Source organism: Grammomys surdaster, unplaced genomic scaffold (assembly GCF_004785775.1).
Source record: "Grammomys surdaster isolate TR1022 unplaced genomic scaffold, NIH_TR_1.0 126313, whole genome shotgun sequence".
Lineage (NCBI taxonomy): Eukaryota > Metazoa > Chordata > Mammalia > Rodentia > Muridae > Grammomys > Grammomys surdaster.
In genome coordinates, this window is record NW_021621113.1 from 6,887,171 (window position 1) to 6,902,766 (window position 15,596).

At 48.4% G+C, this 15,596-nt stretch overlaps 2 protein-coding genes across 5 annotated transcripts in view; both read right to left on the reverse strand.

Moving 5' to 3' along the window:
* Positions 1 to 2,990: 2,990 nt before the first annotated feature.
* Hmgn2 (high mobility group nucleosomal binding domain 2) lies at positions 2,991 to 6,233 on the reverse strand. The gene is made up of 6 exons (XM_028759810.1): positions 6,042 to 6,233; positions 5,206 to 5,250; positions 4,987 to 5,016; positions 4,625 to 4,675; positions 4,219 to 4,314; positions 2,991 to 3,834 (listed from the first exon to the last, which is right to left on the reverse strand). Exons 1-6 carry the CDS (start codon positions 6,054 to 6,056, stop codon positions 3,799 to 3,801), a joined length of 273 nt encoding a protein of 90 aa, XP_028615643.1. The 5' UTR covers positions 6,057 to 6,233; the 3' UTR covers positions 2,991 to 3,798.
* A 1,908-nt stretch (positions 6,234 to 8,141) lies between these two features.
* Positions 8,142 to 15,596, reverse strand: part of Dhdds (dehydrodolichyl diphosphate synthase subunit) — a 30,956-nt gene continuing 23,501 nt past the window's right edge. For 3 of the 4 annotated variants that reach the window (XM_028759846.1, XM_028759843.1, XM_028759844.1), the window contains one exon: positions 8,142 to 9,462. In XM_028759846.1, the coding sequence (XP_028615679.1) occupies positions 9,223 to 9,462 (240 nt within the window). In that variant the 3' untranslated portion in view covers positions 8,142 to 9,222. The remainder of the gene's footprint in view (positions 9,463 to 15,596) is intronic. The other variant, XM_028759845.1, reaches the window with a different exon arrangement.

Consider the following 15,596-nt stretch of genomic DNA (forward strand, 5'->3'; position numbering starts at 1 on the left):
TGGGAGACAGAGGCTCTGTGAGTTCCAGGCCAGCCTGGTCTACAAAGCAAGTTTGGGACAGCCAGGGCTGGTACACACAGAAATGTTGTGTTGAAAAACAAGATAAAACAAACAACAAAAGCTCCATAGGGGTGCTGGCTCAGTTAGAAGTTACTGCCATGCAAGCTTGGGGCCTTCTTTGATTCTCTAGCATTAACCAAATAGATAAGGCCAGATGCTCCTATAATCTTGATGGGGGGTAGACAGGGCTTGCTAACCAGCTCATCCGGTCACTGAGCTAGACAATTAGCAGGCTCTAGGTTCAGTGAGAACCTTAGCTCAAAAAGTAAAATGGAGCAAATGAGGGAGACATAAGACTTTCTGGTCTTGCCGGGCGGTGGCACACGCCTTTAATCCCAGCACTTGGGAGGCAGAGGCAGACGGATTTCTGAGTTTGAGAGTTCGAGGCTAGCCTGGTCTACAGAGTGAGTTCCAAAACCAAAAAAAAAAAACTTTCTGATCTTTACATGCTTGGCCCCCCAACAGGTATATATACAAACATACAAAGATATGCATATGGCTTAGAAAAATACCAGATATCCAGTGTCCTGGATACTAATTAAATTCAAATCAAAGCCACAAATGCAGTTCATTAGGTAGGATACCTAGAAGAGTGGGCGCGGGTTGAAGGGGATGCAAAGACACAGAACCTTCACAGGTCACTACTGGAAACATTAAACGGTGCCACCACTTTAAGAACCTGGTCTTCAGAAAGGAGTGTCACCATGCAATGCAGAAACTCCATTCCTCGGACCCTGCTCAATTGAAGTGAGCTGACACAACATTTAAAACAGCCCAAAGTAGAAACCCAAATATCCTTTAATTCATGAGTAGACACAATGTGCCATGAGTCTACACCACAGAACATCCTCAGGAGCCAGATTAACTGCCAATGAGCATGTGTCTTTATGGTCGGAAAGGAATGATCAAAGCATTCTGGAATGAGAGTAGTCATCCCCACACAAACCTGCATACCATAACACTGATCATTTGCTGGACCAAACCAGATAAGGCCAGGTCTGGAGGCCACAGGATAGAGCTGAGGCCACAGGATAGAGCTGTACACTAGCAGCCCTTTTGTCTCGTGATTCTGTCAGTGGTTCTACAACAGCTCATGTATTAGAACCCACAACCATCAAGTATTTTCATTGCTACTTTGTAACTGTAATTTTGCTCCTGTCTTGAACCATAAATATCTGTGTTTACCGATAGTCCTAGGTAACCCTGGCAACTCAAGAGCTTTCTGGAAATGTTTGAGAAAAAAAAACAAACCTGAAATTCTGCCTCTGCACACTGGTATATTTCCTGAAGAGTCAGACAATGCCAGTAAATAACATGGTATATAGACATCCTTTCTTAGGAGCTGAGACTGGGCAGGGTGGTAGTATGGCACGCCTTTGATCCTAGCACTCTGGAAACAGTCGGAGACAGTCTGAGAACATGACGACAGCCTGGTCTCCTGAGGAAATCTAAGACAGTCAGGGCCGTGCAAAGAAAACGGTCTGGGGGTGGGTAGCAGAGAGCTGACTGGTTACAACAGGTTTTGAGTTGGGAATAGTGCACTTTTTTTTTTTCTTCTTTTCGAGACAGGGTTTCTCTGTGTAGCCCTGGCTGTCCTAGAACTCGCTCTGTAGACCAGGCTGGCCTCGAACTCAGAAATCCACCTCCCTCTGCCTCCCAAGTGCTGGGATTAAAGGCATGCGCCACCACCGCCCGGCCAAAAATTTTTGTCTACATGTCTACACACCGTGTATGTGCCTGGCGCACAGGATGGTTGAAAGGGGAATTCACTGGAACTAGAGTTCTAAGTACCAATTAGTAGGTCATGTGTGTGCTAGCAACCAAACCTACATATACCCTCTGTAAGAGTCACTAAGTGCCCTTAACCACTGATCTGTCAATCAATAGCCCAGAAGGGTCCCCTTTTTGGTACCGAAGTGGTCAAAATTCGACTCATGTAGTTTTTAGGATGGCTTGAACTCTTGGTCTGGACTAAGCCTCCCAAGTGTAGTGGGGCCTCAGTATAAACGTATAGCCAGGTGGTACATGGCTATGTTCAGCCTTTAGCACAGGGCTGACTGAGCAGGTGCTAAACAGGCCAATCTATGGGAATAAAGATCAGAGTTTAAACTCAACGCACTTATCCCACTATCTGGCAACAAGTGACCAGCAACTGAGAAAATTACCTGCTATGACACATGGTGGCAATGTCTACTTCGTAACTAGACTAAACACCAAAGACTAGCACAGCCCATGGTAGAACTGCATGCAGTCCATGGTTAAGCAATATTCACAATGTGAATAATGATAAAGAAGCCAACTATAGCTTCAAGTTTTGCTTAAACACCAACCTGATAACCATAAGCACAAAGACAGCCCACAGGTTCCCCTCAGGAACCATCTGAATAGTTAGAGTCAATGTCCTAAGGGTACAGGTCTAACATTTCTTTTTAAGACTTATTTAATATCTGTGAGTACACTGTTGCTCTCTTCAGACACACCAGAAGAGGGCATCAGATCTCATTACAGATAGTTGTAAGCCACCGTGTGGTTGCTGGGAACTGAACTCAAGATTTCTGGAAGAACAGTCAGTGAATGCTAATTGCTGAGCTATCTCTCCAGCCCAAATTGAACATCACTGACAACATACCTGTACCCACTGCCTCAGACAGTACACCATCCCAAACTTTCATAAGTTGAACTGCCAGCTTGACCTTGACACAGGAGCATTGCCCCAGGAGAAGCCAACAGCACTCTAGTCTGTTAGAGGTATGTCTAGGTCAGCACCAAATGTGACTTGGCAAACTTTGCCCATCCTGACACCCACTCACCAGTCTACTTCTGGGAAGCATACTCACCTCCACTTACCACTATGTGACCAGACCAAGAGTGATCAACCAAGAGACCTGGAAGCCAGGCTCCCCAATGTCGGGAAAAGATCAGAGGCAGCATTCCAAGCCTAACTGTAACCAGCTTTATTAAAGATACTTTTCATAAACAATCATGGTATTTCAGGCAGGACATGGGCAGACAATCAACGATATACAAGAACTTCCAAATTCCCTTCTTGTATAGACTACCAAAATCAGAAAGCCACTATAAAACCCAATGAAACCTTCATTCAACGCTTTGAAAACGGGGAGTAGCTTAGAGTGAGGGTTGACAGTTCACATTAAGGATGTTGTTTAACAACTTTTCACAAGCCGACCCTGACTTTCAGGAAATGAACATGGCAGAATTATCAATCTGAAGATCCACAATCTTATAAAAGGAACCAGTGCTCTTCTGAGAACACTCAGTGATGTCACTGTAAAGTCCATATCGCCCAATACACTGGAAAACCAATTTTGGGGGCCAGGTTCCAAAAGGTCTCTGGTCTTTAAGGGAATTAAGTCTGTTGATGGTACAGGGGGAAGAGCATATAAAAATGAATTTAGAGTTTCCCCAGACCACAAGGCAATTTGTTGTGCCTTGGTGGCCACCTACATCAAGACCAATACGTCTCTCCTGGAAGCCAACAGAAGCCTTTCAAAATTATCAAGGAAAGAGGTTTTTGTCCTCAATCCAGCTTGGGAGATATTTTGTTAGTGACACATGATCCTCCCCCCCCCCAACAATGAAGTGTTCTGTGTGCTAACAATATAGCTTAAAAAAAAAAAAAGTAAAACAAAATTCTGCATTTTTATAAAACTTGATAAAAAATAGTATTTCAAACTGTACAGTCACCAGAAGTACACAGTTATCAAAAATGCACACACGTCACTTGGCGTCTCCGGCACCTTCCGCTTTCTGTGCCTAAAGGAAAAACAGATAGTCAGCACGTTCACTAAAACTCATCTGCTCACAGTATTTATTATATGGAATCAGCCTGTTGCTAGGCTAAAATCCAGGTCTTGGTACTTAAGCACACCATGACTATACCTTAAGAACGGCTCACTTGTCAACCTTACCAAATCACCCCCCACTTCCAGCTTTAGAATTCTACAGCACCAATATGAGCGACATATCAGGACAAGTCAACATAGTAAGTGCCTTTTAGATTATGACAGACTTTCAGACTGAGGATTTCAGACAAGAGGTAAGTCACATTACGTGCAGTGACACAGACATTAAGGGGTAACAAACAGTTTGGCTAGCACTAAGTGCAGGCACACCTGACAAACAGTTGAGCCACTGTACCTGGTCTGTTTTGGCATCTCCATTTTCTGCAGGATTATTCGCATCCTTGCCCGCGTCGGCTTTCCCCTTCTTCCCCTTGGGTACTTTCTCTCCCTTCTAAAGGGAAGGAAGGAAGGACAGAAGAGTCTCTCAGCTGTGTTACTGTGATATATACCCCCTCCACTTGTAGTCCTCCAGAGAGTTGTTCAAATTAAGGAAGGACTTAATACTCTTTTAAATAGTCAAGTGTAGTTTTCTGTACCCTTGAAAAGGACACTAACACAAGTTATCAGGAACAAGGCTATCAAAATAACTTAGGACACTGAAGGAGTCACTGTTTTGTTGAATTGGTTAAGGTCGGGAAGGACAGTTCTCTGTCAAAATTCCTAATCTAGTATTTGCCTGACTGTGTGTCAGTCCAGCTTACCTTTGCAGGGGCCTTTTTAGGCTTGGGCTCTGGCTTTGGAGGAGCAGGTTTCTTATTTTGGTAGGCAGAGGGAAAGAGGAAACCATCAGTACCTCAGACCAAAAGAACAACCCATCAAACCACAGTTTAGAAAACTAATTCTCAGGATTGCCTTTCTTTTACAATGTTCAAATGCTCTTTCACTTTAGTCAGAAGCATGAGAAGGACTCAGGACAACAGTAAACACCTCTCGATGTGCAACATCACCAGTAGCTTCCTCAAAATCAGTCACAATCTATAATTCAACGCAATCCAAGACATCCCCCAAGTTGTTCCCAACCTCACTCAGGTAAGGATGAGGAAATTGAAGCATGCACACTTACAGCAGACAATCTTGCAGATCTTCTCTGTGGCTGGTACAAAAGAAAGAAAGAAAAATAAGCACACGGTCCTCCACCAGTCCACTCACATCAGAGAAAATGAACGAAACAATTTTTGGTTAATATTCTAGACCAAGGCTGTGGTCAATCACTATCAACAGGGCCTGGTGGTCTTTACCTCGCAAGGCTTTGTGCTACATGCCCTTAATGGAGAAGACTCACCTCGTCCTTCACCTTGGCTTTGTCTCCTTTAGCATCCCCTTCAGCCTACAAAACGATAAGAGCAAAACTTGTTCTCGGATGTCGATCTTAACCTTGGATGTACTAGGAACTTAACAGAAATCGTCAGACATCATTCTAAAAACGTAGCCACTCAATTTTTATTTAAGAGGCCCTAGCGGGGATAGGGTCCAACTCAAGCCCGAGAAGCGCTCGGAAGCCCGGGCAGGTTGGCTGCAAAGCGCGGGAGAAGCTGGAGCCGGGCCGGGTGGCGCCGGAGCTACCAGATCCACCAGAGCCAGGCAGTAACAACAGCTGCAGATTGTGCAAACAAACCTCTCAGAAGGCGGAGCCCGGCGCCGTTGCTATGGCAGCCGTCGAGGGCGGGAGCTCTGGGGAACCCGTGGGCGGGGCGCGCGTCTCGTGCGCCCGGGACGTGGAGGTTGGGGGCGGAGCTACGCAGCGGCCCCGCCTCTCACGGCCACAGTTTTGGCGGCAGCGCGCTCCCCCGCCCGCCCAGCCGAGCGCCGCCTTCCCGCCCTTTCGGGTTTGAATCGCCCGCTCGCTCGCCCGCGGGAGGAGGGGAGGGGGCTGCCGGTGGGGGAGGGGGGCGCGGGCGGCCGAAGGGAGCGGGATAAACAGCTGCCAACATGGCTCCTCCTGCTGCCGCCACCGATTCTCCAATATGGCTTCTGGCGCCCGCGGGCAGCGCGCCGCGCAGGATTCGCCTGCAGCCCGACTCGGGCTGGACCCTCGCGCCGCGCCCGATCTACCGCCGAGTCCTGAGCTCGAGGCTAGCGGCGGTGGCTCCAGGGCGCCCGCGCGCTCGCGCCACGTACCTTTCTTTTGGGCATGGCGGCGGCAGGGGACGTCGGCGCTGAACGCGGGTATACAGCGGCGCGCGGGTTTGGTCCGTCCGGGGGTCGTCCTCGCTGCTTCTTCACACTGCTCGGGCTCCGGGGGGTTTATAAAGTTTTTATAGCGCTGGGAGCCCCGGACCGGTTAGAACCGGATTTCACCTCCCGCCGCCGCTCATTGGCCCAGTTGGGGTCACGTGGGCGGGGTTTAAACTCACCTCCTCTGGAGTGAGGAGGGGGTGTAGGGGGAGGGCGCTGGAGACGGCGGCGCGCCTTGGGGGAGGGGGCGCGGTGGGGGAGGCGCGCCTCGGCATCCGAGGTAATAAATGAGGGACGCGCCAGGCGGCAGGCTTGGGGTTCCGCTCCCGCCCAGACCTGGCTTTTGCAAACTACCAAGTTCCTTCCACCTTATGCAACCCTTCTAGCCACTTCTCCAAGCTGTGCGACACTGGGCACATCTCAGCCGCTTTCCTTCCTGCTCCCGCTGGGGGCCCCAGAAGAGGGGTTTGCGAGGCCTGGGAGCGCCGCCCAGCTCCATAGGCGGCGGGCGGCGCGCCGCTTGAGGCGCGGGAGGCAGCTCCGGGGACCACGGGCTCTAGTGGACTGAGAGCCGGGAGGCTAGCTTGGCGCAGTCGGACGTGCATCCTTTTGAGTTGCCACCTTGGGGAATCCCTCCGTGTGCCTCACCTGGAAAGCAGTCCACTGGATGTGGAGGTGTGGGCTGAAAGTGGAGACTTTCCACACAGGGATGCCTTTCGGGTACTGCGGGGCAGGTAGGAGCTGTCCTTTCAGCACCTACTGCTGAGCCGCCTCCCCAACGTTAAACAGCCCCCCAACATCTGCCGGTGGCTTCCTTAAATCCCTGCACGTCTGGCCCTCTGGACCCTGTCACAGAATGGTGGAGAAAAGCCGCCAACATAGCCCGGGAGCACGCCCCTCCCACTAAGCCCTCTGGGTCTGGGATCCAGCTAGCCCAGCTGCCCCCACTCAGCAGAGGCCATGGAACCTGGGCTTTGCAGATGCCACAGCTGGAGAAAGCCCTCCCAACACACTGTCAAGCTGGCTTGCTTTCGGTTGTGTGAGGAAAAGGCGGTTGAAGGGAAGCGCCGGGAGATTAGGAAACAAGCAGATGAACAGGTGTGGTGGCAAAGGGGCCCTTCCAGTGCACCCCAGCCCAAAGTCCAGCCTTCTAGAGCTAGCCAAGAGCACCTGAGGGAGGGTGCCAATTGCAGCAGTAAAGCAAAACGTTCTTTCGTTGCAGTTACCAAACAAATCTTAATATCTCAAAAAAAAATTAAAGTCCTTTTTGATACCAATAACAAACACAACTGGCTAACATCTGCAGCAGGGTGTTTGGTGCTCAGAAGACACAAAATAGGTCCCACCTTAATTTCTGAGGCAAGGGTTGAAGCTAGTTTGCCATATCCATAACAGCAGAAAGCAAACATCCACGAATTCAAATGGAGCATTTTGCAGTCTTTGCCTCTGGACAGCAGTGGCTCTGCCTCTCCTTCCCACTCCCACGGTGCCTCCTGAGGCAGCTGTCCTCCACCCCACCCTGTGCACCTTTCCCAGAATTCAGGTCCCCACGCAGGAAGACACCAGCCCCCTTAATCACTGCTACTGTACTCCAGTCTTAAGAGAAAGTCAGCCAGGACTCAACAGCCACGCTTGCTGGGCAGATTCCGCTTGCTGCCTCCAGCCTCTCCTTCCCGCCTTAATTGTAGGGCTCTGTATTATAGCCACAGAATTCATGCCTCCCTAATTAAAGCTGTCAACAGCCTCATTGTAAAGCTGGAAAATGTACAGCACCTGCTCTCGGGGAGCTCTGTGCCAGGGATTGGTTCTGGGGAGTGCAGGTGTATAGGGGCCTTGCCAAAGGGTGCGCTCATTGGCTCTTGGTTGCAGTGTCAAGCCTTTTTTGACTCTGATAGGAAGAAGATGGCCAGGAGTTCACCAGTGCCAGGCATCTGGGCACAAAATGGAGATGGAGAACAAGGCATAGAAATTAGAAATGTAAAGAGTACGTTTTGGGGAGGGAGGTGCTGGGCAGAGGACTTACAGACCACATGAGACCAGAGCGGCATTTGGTTGGCTTTCTGGCTAGTACTTACAGCTCTGGTACATCTGAAGCACAGTAGCTCAAGCAGACCTTTCTTCAAAGGTAGTCCTCTCTCCACCGCCCTATGGGGAGGCTGGGAAAGGATGCCACCTTGCCCCTTTCCTGCTGGGGAGAGTTGGCCTCACAGGCTGAGAGGGCTAGAGTAAGTTCTGCCATGCAGAGAGCAAACTGTCTCAGAGCCTACTTAGGGAGCCAGGTCCAAGAGTTGTGAGGACTCTGAAGACTGGAAGTGGGACTCAGTTTGAGATGCTGAGGGAAGGAGATGTCAACTGAGAAAGGCTTGGTTTTGTTCAGTCCTGATGTGTTGACCTGTGTTGGATTAGACTCTAGGACCTCTACAGGCCCTTCTGCCACCCTGTCTGTAGTCATGGAGGGGGCTGGGTCTCACAGGGGAGTGGAGCCTGGCCCCATGCCCTGCATGGGGGAGTAAAGCTTGTGTGGGCTGAGTCAACAATAGGTAATTGGATTGTAATCACCCGCCTGGCTTCCATGAGCCATTGGGGGGCTGAGCCTTTCAGTGAGCAATCAGTACTGCTAGTGGGAGGGGGTGGAGGTTCAATAGCAAATCCCAGGAGGAAAGCCAAGGGGAGGGGCAGCAGACGGCACATTTTCCTCCTGTCCCCCAACCCCTTTCTTCCCTGCCCAATAATGTTGGCTGCCTATCACTGAAAATTTACCAGTAGATCCAAATCTTTTGTGGAAGTCACATGGGGAGGGCTTAGGCAGGATCAGTAAAGGCCTGGGCTTTGGGAAGATCTCTTCTGCACGTTGAAGGATATGCTGGTGGAAAAAACATGCATCCAAAAACAGAGACAGGGCATATAGCTAATGAGTTAGGGTCCCCTGTTCCCCAAATGTATTAGTGGGAGGACTTAGATTTAGTGTACACATGAGAGATTCTATCTTAAACTTCAAGGGTAACTGTCACAGGTAGACTCATCAGAAACAGGGAGGTGCCTTTCCCAAAGAAAAGGAAAGGAAAAGAAGAGTCGGGGCCCAAGAGGTAGAGGGCAGGGTAATGTGGCTGGTAGCCAGCTTCACTTAGGCAGATGCAGTGCCCCAAAGTGCCAGCCAGTCAGCCCTTTTAAGTTCCAAGGCCTGCAGGAAGCCTTGGACTCGTTCTTCCCGTTTGGTGGAGAGTTTGTGCAAGCGTGTCCGTCGGAGTTGAGCATCCCCACTGGCCTGGAGCCCCTCTTGAAGCAGCTGCTCTGTCACTGCAGCCTGGTCCCTCTCCAGCTGGTGCCTCTTCCGCTCCTCAGCGTACATGTCTCGGGCCTTCTGCTAGAGAAAAGTAGGGTTTGAGGTAGGGATATCATTTTAGGTGTGGGATGGAGAAGGTGGGGGGTAGGGCACAGAGTGACCAAGTAGACAAACTCTGCAGAGTTTCTACCATTGGAAGGGCTTGGGAGGGCTAAGCAGTGGACTTGTGTTACACAGGCAATTCAGGAGCAGTTCATCTTGGCTTGTTTTGTGTGGAAGTGTCTGCATTTCTTAAAGTTCTTTTCAAGCTTACACTTAGAAACAGGTAAACAGTCTGATTTCTGACTCTTCCACCAACTAGCTTTGTGGCTTTGGGAAGATCCTCTCCTAGACTTTTACATTTTATTTGTAAAGTGGAGGTTGTGCCTACCTTGAAGAGAGGTTTAAAGGATTAGGGATAATAAATTCAAAACCCACTCTAACATTAGCAGGCAGAGAAGCAGCGACTTTATTTGTTATTATTGTCTACTGTCTGGGACAAAATACTCACTGGGTCTTCTTATGGTTGCTAGGTTAATATGCAGTGCCACTCTCCAACTGTCTAATCTGTTTTTAAGGTCTCGAACGAGACTTGTCTCCTAGAGTGAAGACAGGCTTGACTCTGAACAAATGGCCCTTCTAGGAACACTGTTAACTCTGTTAAGCCACTTACTGCTGCCTAGACTAGGTATTAGTTTCTAGTCGGCTCTCTCTTAGAAAAGAATCCTTGACAGCTCCATAAAGCCATCAGAGCCTGGAATCAATTCTGACAGGTGTTGACAATCAGTCTCTGGCAACACCTCCTGGACCCCACATATGTCTTTGGACAAATAATAAGCCCTTTTGAAAGAGAAGGACCACTCTGTACAGGAAGCATTTACTCACTTGACTATGTGATCATAAAAGGATAGTAAGGAAGCTTGTGGCAAAAAAGGGGGAAATCACTTGGAAAAGAAGGGGATGCCAATCTTGTGGCCTACAGAGCTCCTACTGAACAGAACCCATGAGCAAGCAACCTGGTGGAGTGTTTTTGTTTTTGAGACAGAGTTCCACTATATTGTCCAGACTTCTGTCTTCCAAGCAGCTGGGACAAGCATGCACTACACTGACCACTGAGCAGTGGGGTCTTCCTATAGGATAACTATAGGTTCTTCACATCCTGATGTTCTTTACCATATCCAACCTTGTGTTGTGGTATTTTTGTGTTTAAGTCTTGTTCTAATCAGCCTATAATATAAGCTCAGGCTGCCTTGTCTTCACTCTGTTCTGTTGTTGTTGCTGAGGGTTTTTCTAGGTAGCCCTGGCTGTCCTGAAACTGGCTGTCCTCAAACTCAGAGATCTGCCTCCCTCCTGAGTGCTGGGATTAAAGGTGTGTGCCACCATAGCCCAGATCCTGTCTTTATTCTTTAGGAGCGTCACCAACACTTCAACCGTCGTTTCACTGACTCTGAAAACATCTATGAGCAGGTCAGGCAAGGCGGTGAACTCTTTAATCCTAATACTCAGGAGCCAGGTGGATTTCTATCAGTTTGAGGACGGGCTGGTCTATATAGTGAGTTCTAGGACAGCCAGGGATACATAATAGACACTGTCTCAAACAAAACAAATATAGCACCCCGAATTATTTGGGGCGGGGGGAAGAGGATAGCTCAAGTTGGATCCCAAAAACCAAAAGGTGGCAGTATGTGCCAACCTAGCAGAATAGGTAACTTCACCTGTAGTGAGAGATCCTGCTGCAAACACAAGGGCAGAGGAAGGACTACTGGCAAAATGCCTGCCATGAACTCAATCCCTAGCCTCCATGAAAAGCTAGGAAGGAGAGCTCATTATAGTGGTCTACACTTTTAATCCCAGCACTCAGGAAGCAGAGCAGGCAGATCTCTGAGTTCAAGGCCAGCCTGGTATACAGTAGCAGGCTAGCCTGACCTACATTATGAGTTCTAGGGCAGCCAGGAGTACATAGTGAGACTGTCTCAAAAAGATTAATAAAACAAAACAAACAATATAGAACGTGGAAGGAGAAAATCAACCCAGGGTTGTCCTATGACCTCCACAAACACATTGTGGCACACTATACATCTATCTACATTACACACACACACACACACACACACACACACTAACACACATACCACACACACACACACACACACCACACACAGGTGCATGAATTTTCTCAGATTAGAATGAATTTGATTGAAGCCCCAAAATTCTAGTCCAAAAGATTAGAATTTCTATATTTCATTTTCCTTTTTAAAAAAAGATTTATTAGCCAGGGGTATGGTGGTGGCAGCATATGCCTTTAATCCCAGCACTCAGGAGTCAGAGGCAGGTGGATCTCTGTGAGTTTGAGCCCAGCCTTGTTTATAGAGTGAGTTCCAGGACGGCCAGGGCTACACAGAGAAACACTGACACTGTCTCAAAGCCTCCCCACCAAGAGGATTTATTTTTATTACTTTTTAATTGTGTGTGTGTGTGTGTGTGTGTGTGAGAGAGGGGGGGGGGGAGGGGAACATGAGTCCAGATGCCCACAGAGACGGAAACAGTAGATCCCCTCGAAGCAGGAATTACGGTGAGTGTTGGAAACGACGTCCTCCCTTGGATAACCAGGTCATCCTGTTAACCCACTGACTCGTTTCTCCTTTTCTCCTTTCTTTTTCAAATCAACTTTTTATTTGTAGGAAAACCCATAAATTGCCCATAGCACATACACGAAATTTTATTTACTTTAAGAATAATCCTGAGAGCCGGGCGGTGGTGGCGCACGCCTTTAATCCCAGCACTTGGGAGGCAGAGGCAGGTGGATTTCTGAGTTCGAGGCCAGCCTGGTCTACAGAGTGAGTTCCAGGACAGCCAGGGCTACACAGAGAAACCCTGTCTCGAAAAAACAAAAAAAAAAAAAAAAAAAAAAAAAAAAAAGAATAATCCTGAGAGATTACACATTCTATTTTATAGACCAGATATTGAGATTTGGTAACACAACAAATAGCTCTAGTCAAATATTTACATTAGATACTGCATATCTTACACAAAACTTTTCAATTGGTTGAAATAAACTGCCAGCTATAAATTTTCTTTTTGGATTGTAACATAATTTTTAAAATTACTTATTTAAAGACAGGCTCTTGCTGTGTGGCCCTGGTTGGCCTGAACTTTCTAGTAGAACCAGGTTAGCCTCAAACCTATGATGATCCTCTTACCTCTGGGGCCTGTGCTGGGATTACAGTCATCAGTTACCATGCCAGGCTCCAAGGTTTGCTCTGTTTCTTAAAAATGTATTTTAGATTTATTAATTTAATGAGTATGCATGTTTTGCTTGCACACACACACACATACACACACAATTACACCTTTGGAGGTCAGAAAAGGGCGTTGAATGCCTAGAACCAGTTGAGGATGGTTGTGAGCCATCATAGAGAAGCCTGAGGGTGAACCTGAGTCCTTTGCAAGAGCAAGAAATGTTTGAAGTCACTGCCCCACCTCTCCAGCCACCTAAGGCTTTTTCTTAATCTATGAAATGGGAAACAATACCAACCTCCCTGGGCTGATTTAGGAAAATGAGATAGAGAATGCTTTTTAGAATTGTTTGCTATTCTGTCACCAGGGCTGGTGGCCAGGGGCTGCATAGGCAAAGTCCTGGCCAAACCAATAGGAGGAGAAGGCCCACAGGAAGGAAAAGGAGAGCTCCCTGAAGACCTCTGGAAGGCTCAGGGTTCATCTAACAGGCAGCCCAGTTCAGTGCCAGAGGTGAAGAAGTGGTCAAGGCAGAGGCTGACCAGTACCTGCAGGACGGGGGCAGCTGATCCAGCTGGCCTCTGTACTTTACAGACAAGGATATGCAGGCTGAGACAGAAAGGGACTTGCTTTATGTCACACAGCTGGTTGAAATTCTGTTGGTTTCTCCAAAGTGGCTTTTTATATTTCCAACCAAAAAAGCTTTTGAGACAGAGTCTCTCTCTATAACCTGCCTTCCCTAGCACTCACTGTGTAGACTGGCCTTGAACTCCTGGAGATTCACCTGCCTCTGCCTCCAGTGTTAGGAGTAAAGGTGTGTGCTACCTGGCCCAACGTGGCTTCCTGAGGGACGGGAAGTAGACCCTGTGCCTATGGATAGCTGTAGTTCCTGGGGGAGGGGTGGAAAAGCCGACCTTCTTCTAGATCCCAACTGCCTACGTTCACTTGTCTGGTCCACGCCCAACCTCAGCGGTGCCCTAGGTTTTCTCCGTTATTTGCCCTTAGAAAACCCAAGAGAGTGGGACACAGTGGTGTACACTGGAATTCTAGCACACACCTGTAATCACATCACGGCAGATCAAGTAGGACTGCTGTGAGTTCTAGACCACCCTGGGCTACATAGTACCATGCAAGCTAGAGCTATAGATCGTATTTGAAAGAAAAGGGAGGGGAAACACTTCCTCCCCCGCAACTCAAGTTAGCCAAAGTCTTTCTTTTTGCTTCCTTTTCTTTTTGTCTGTGTACATGTATGTTCACTGTGTACATGTATGTTCACTTGCATGCAGGTCCGTGTGACTGTGCAGATGAGCATGCACATGCAAACCACAGGTCAACCTGAGATGGTCTTCTCAGGGACTGTTTACTTTTTTCTTTTTTGAAGACAGATCTGAGCAGTGACTGAGTATTAGGATTAGAGGCTTGCACCTGCTTACCTGCTCTGCCTTGGTTTTAAAGACAGGGTCTCAACGATAGCCTCATACCAATAAGGCTACAGTGGTTGACTTGATAATCCCAGGGTTCTTTCTGTCTCACCTCCCCAGCACTGAGATTACAACCACATGTCACTAAACCCAGATTATTTTTAGGTTTATTTTTAATTGTTTGTTTCTTTGTGTGGTATGAGTGTGTTAAATACAGGTGTCCATGGAGGCCAGAAGCATCAGACCTCCCTGGAGCTGAAGTTGCACACAGTTGTCAGTCACTCAGTGTGGGTGCGGGGTACCAAACTCAAGGGCGCTGGAAGAGCTAGCTGTATGCGCTCTTAACCACTGAGCCACCTCTCAGTCCTATAGCTGGGTTTATATGGTCCTGGATCAAATGCACATGCTTGCTCTGTAAGCACTCTACCAGCTGATGTGTCTCTTTAGGTCCCCCACTCTTTTAGGGTTTTCTTGAGATAAGAGTTTTACTATGTAGCCTAGGTGCCTTTAGGCATATGGCACTTCTCTTGTCTGATACCTGGGTCCTAGGATGGCAGGTATGTGGCACCATGCCCATGTGACAGCAGCCCTAAAGGTCAACGTCACTCCTGAGCATATATAATATCCTCTACGGACATCAACCGGGACCGCTGAGACAGGGTCTCACTAAGCAGTCTGGCTGCAAACGTGCTATGTGGCTGGGAAGACTATACTCATCGCTCCTCCTGCTCCACTGGCAAAGTCCTGGGCTACAGTGGGCACTCCCACTGGCATCTCCAGAGCACTCATTCTTTAAAGTGTCTGTATAGATCTTAGGCCAGCTTTGTGCCAGTACTCGAAGAAGCTCACTCTGAAAACAGCGTTCAGCCCCCGTTCTTCCACACCCAGAAGAAATAAAGAACGAGATGAGGCAAAGTCTTGAGTCTGCTGCTTGGCAGGTGCCTGGGTTTCCAGACATTTATGAAGAGACAGTAATAAGAGCACTTGCCGTGACTGTATGAGGCATCAGGGTCCATCTCACATCTCTCTGTGTAGCCCAGGCTGTCCTGGAACTCACTCCAACTTAGAAAGCCTTGGTCTCACAGTGCTGGGATTAAGGTGTGCACCATCATACCACACAAAGCTTAAACCTACCAACCAACTTACCTTCCTTCCTCCCTCCCTCCCTCCCTCCCTCCCTCCCTCCCTCCCTTCCTTCCTTTCTTAAGAAGCAAGTACAGATGAGAATAAAAGAGGTTTTTGAAGACTTGCTTATTTTATGTATATGAGAGTTTGCTTACATGCATGTATACATGAAGGTGCACTTTGTGCACGCCTGGTGCCCTCATAGGTTGATGAGGGCACTGGACTCTCAGGAACTGGGGTTAAGGATGGTTGTGAGCCACCACGTGAGTGCTGTGTAACAATGACAAGTGCCCTAAACTACTAAACCATTTCTCCAGTCCACAAAAAGGAAAGGAGAGGGGAGGGGAGGGGAGGGTAGGGTAGGAGAGGAGAGGGGAGGGTAGGGTAAGGTAGGGA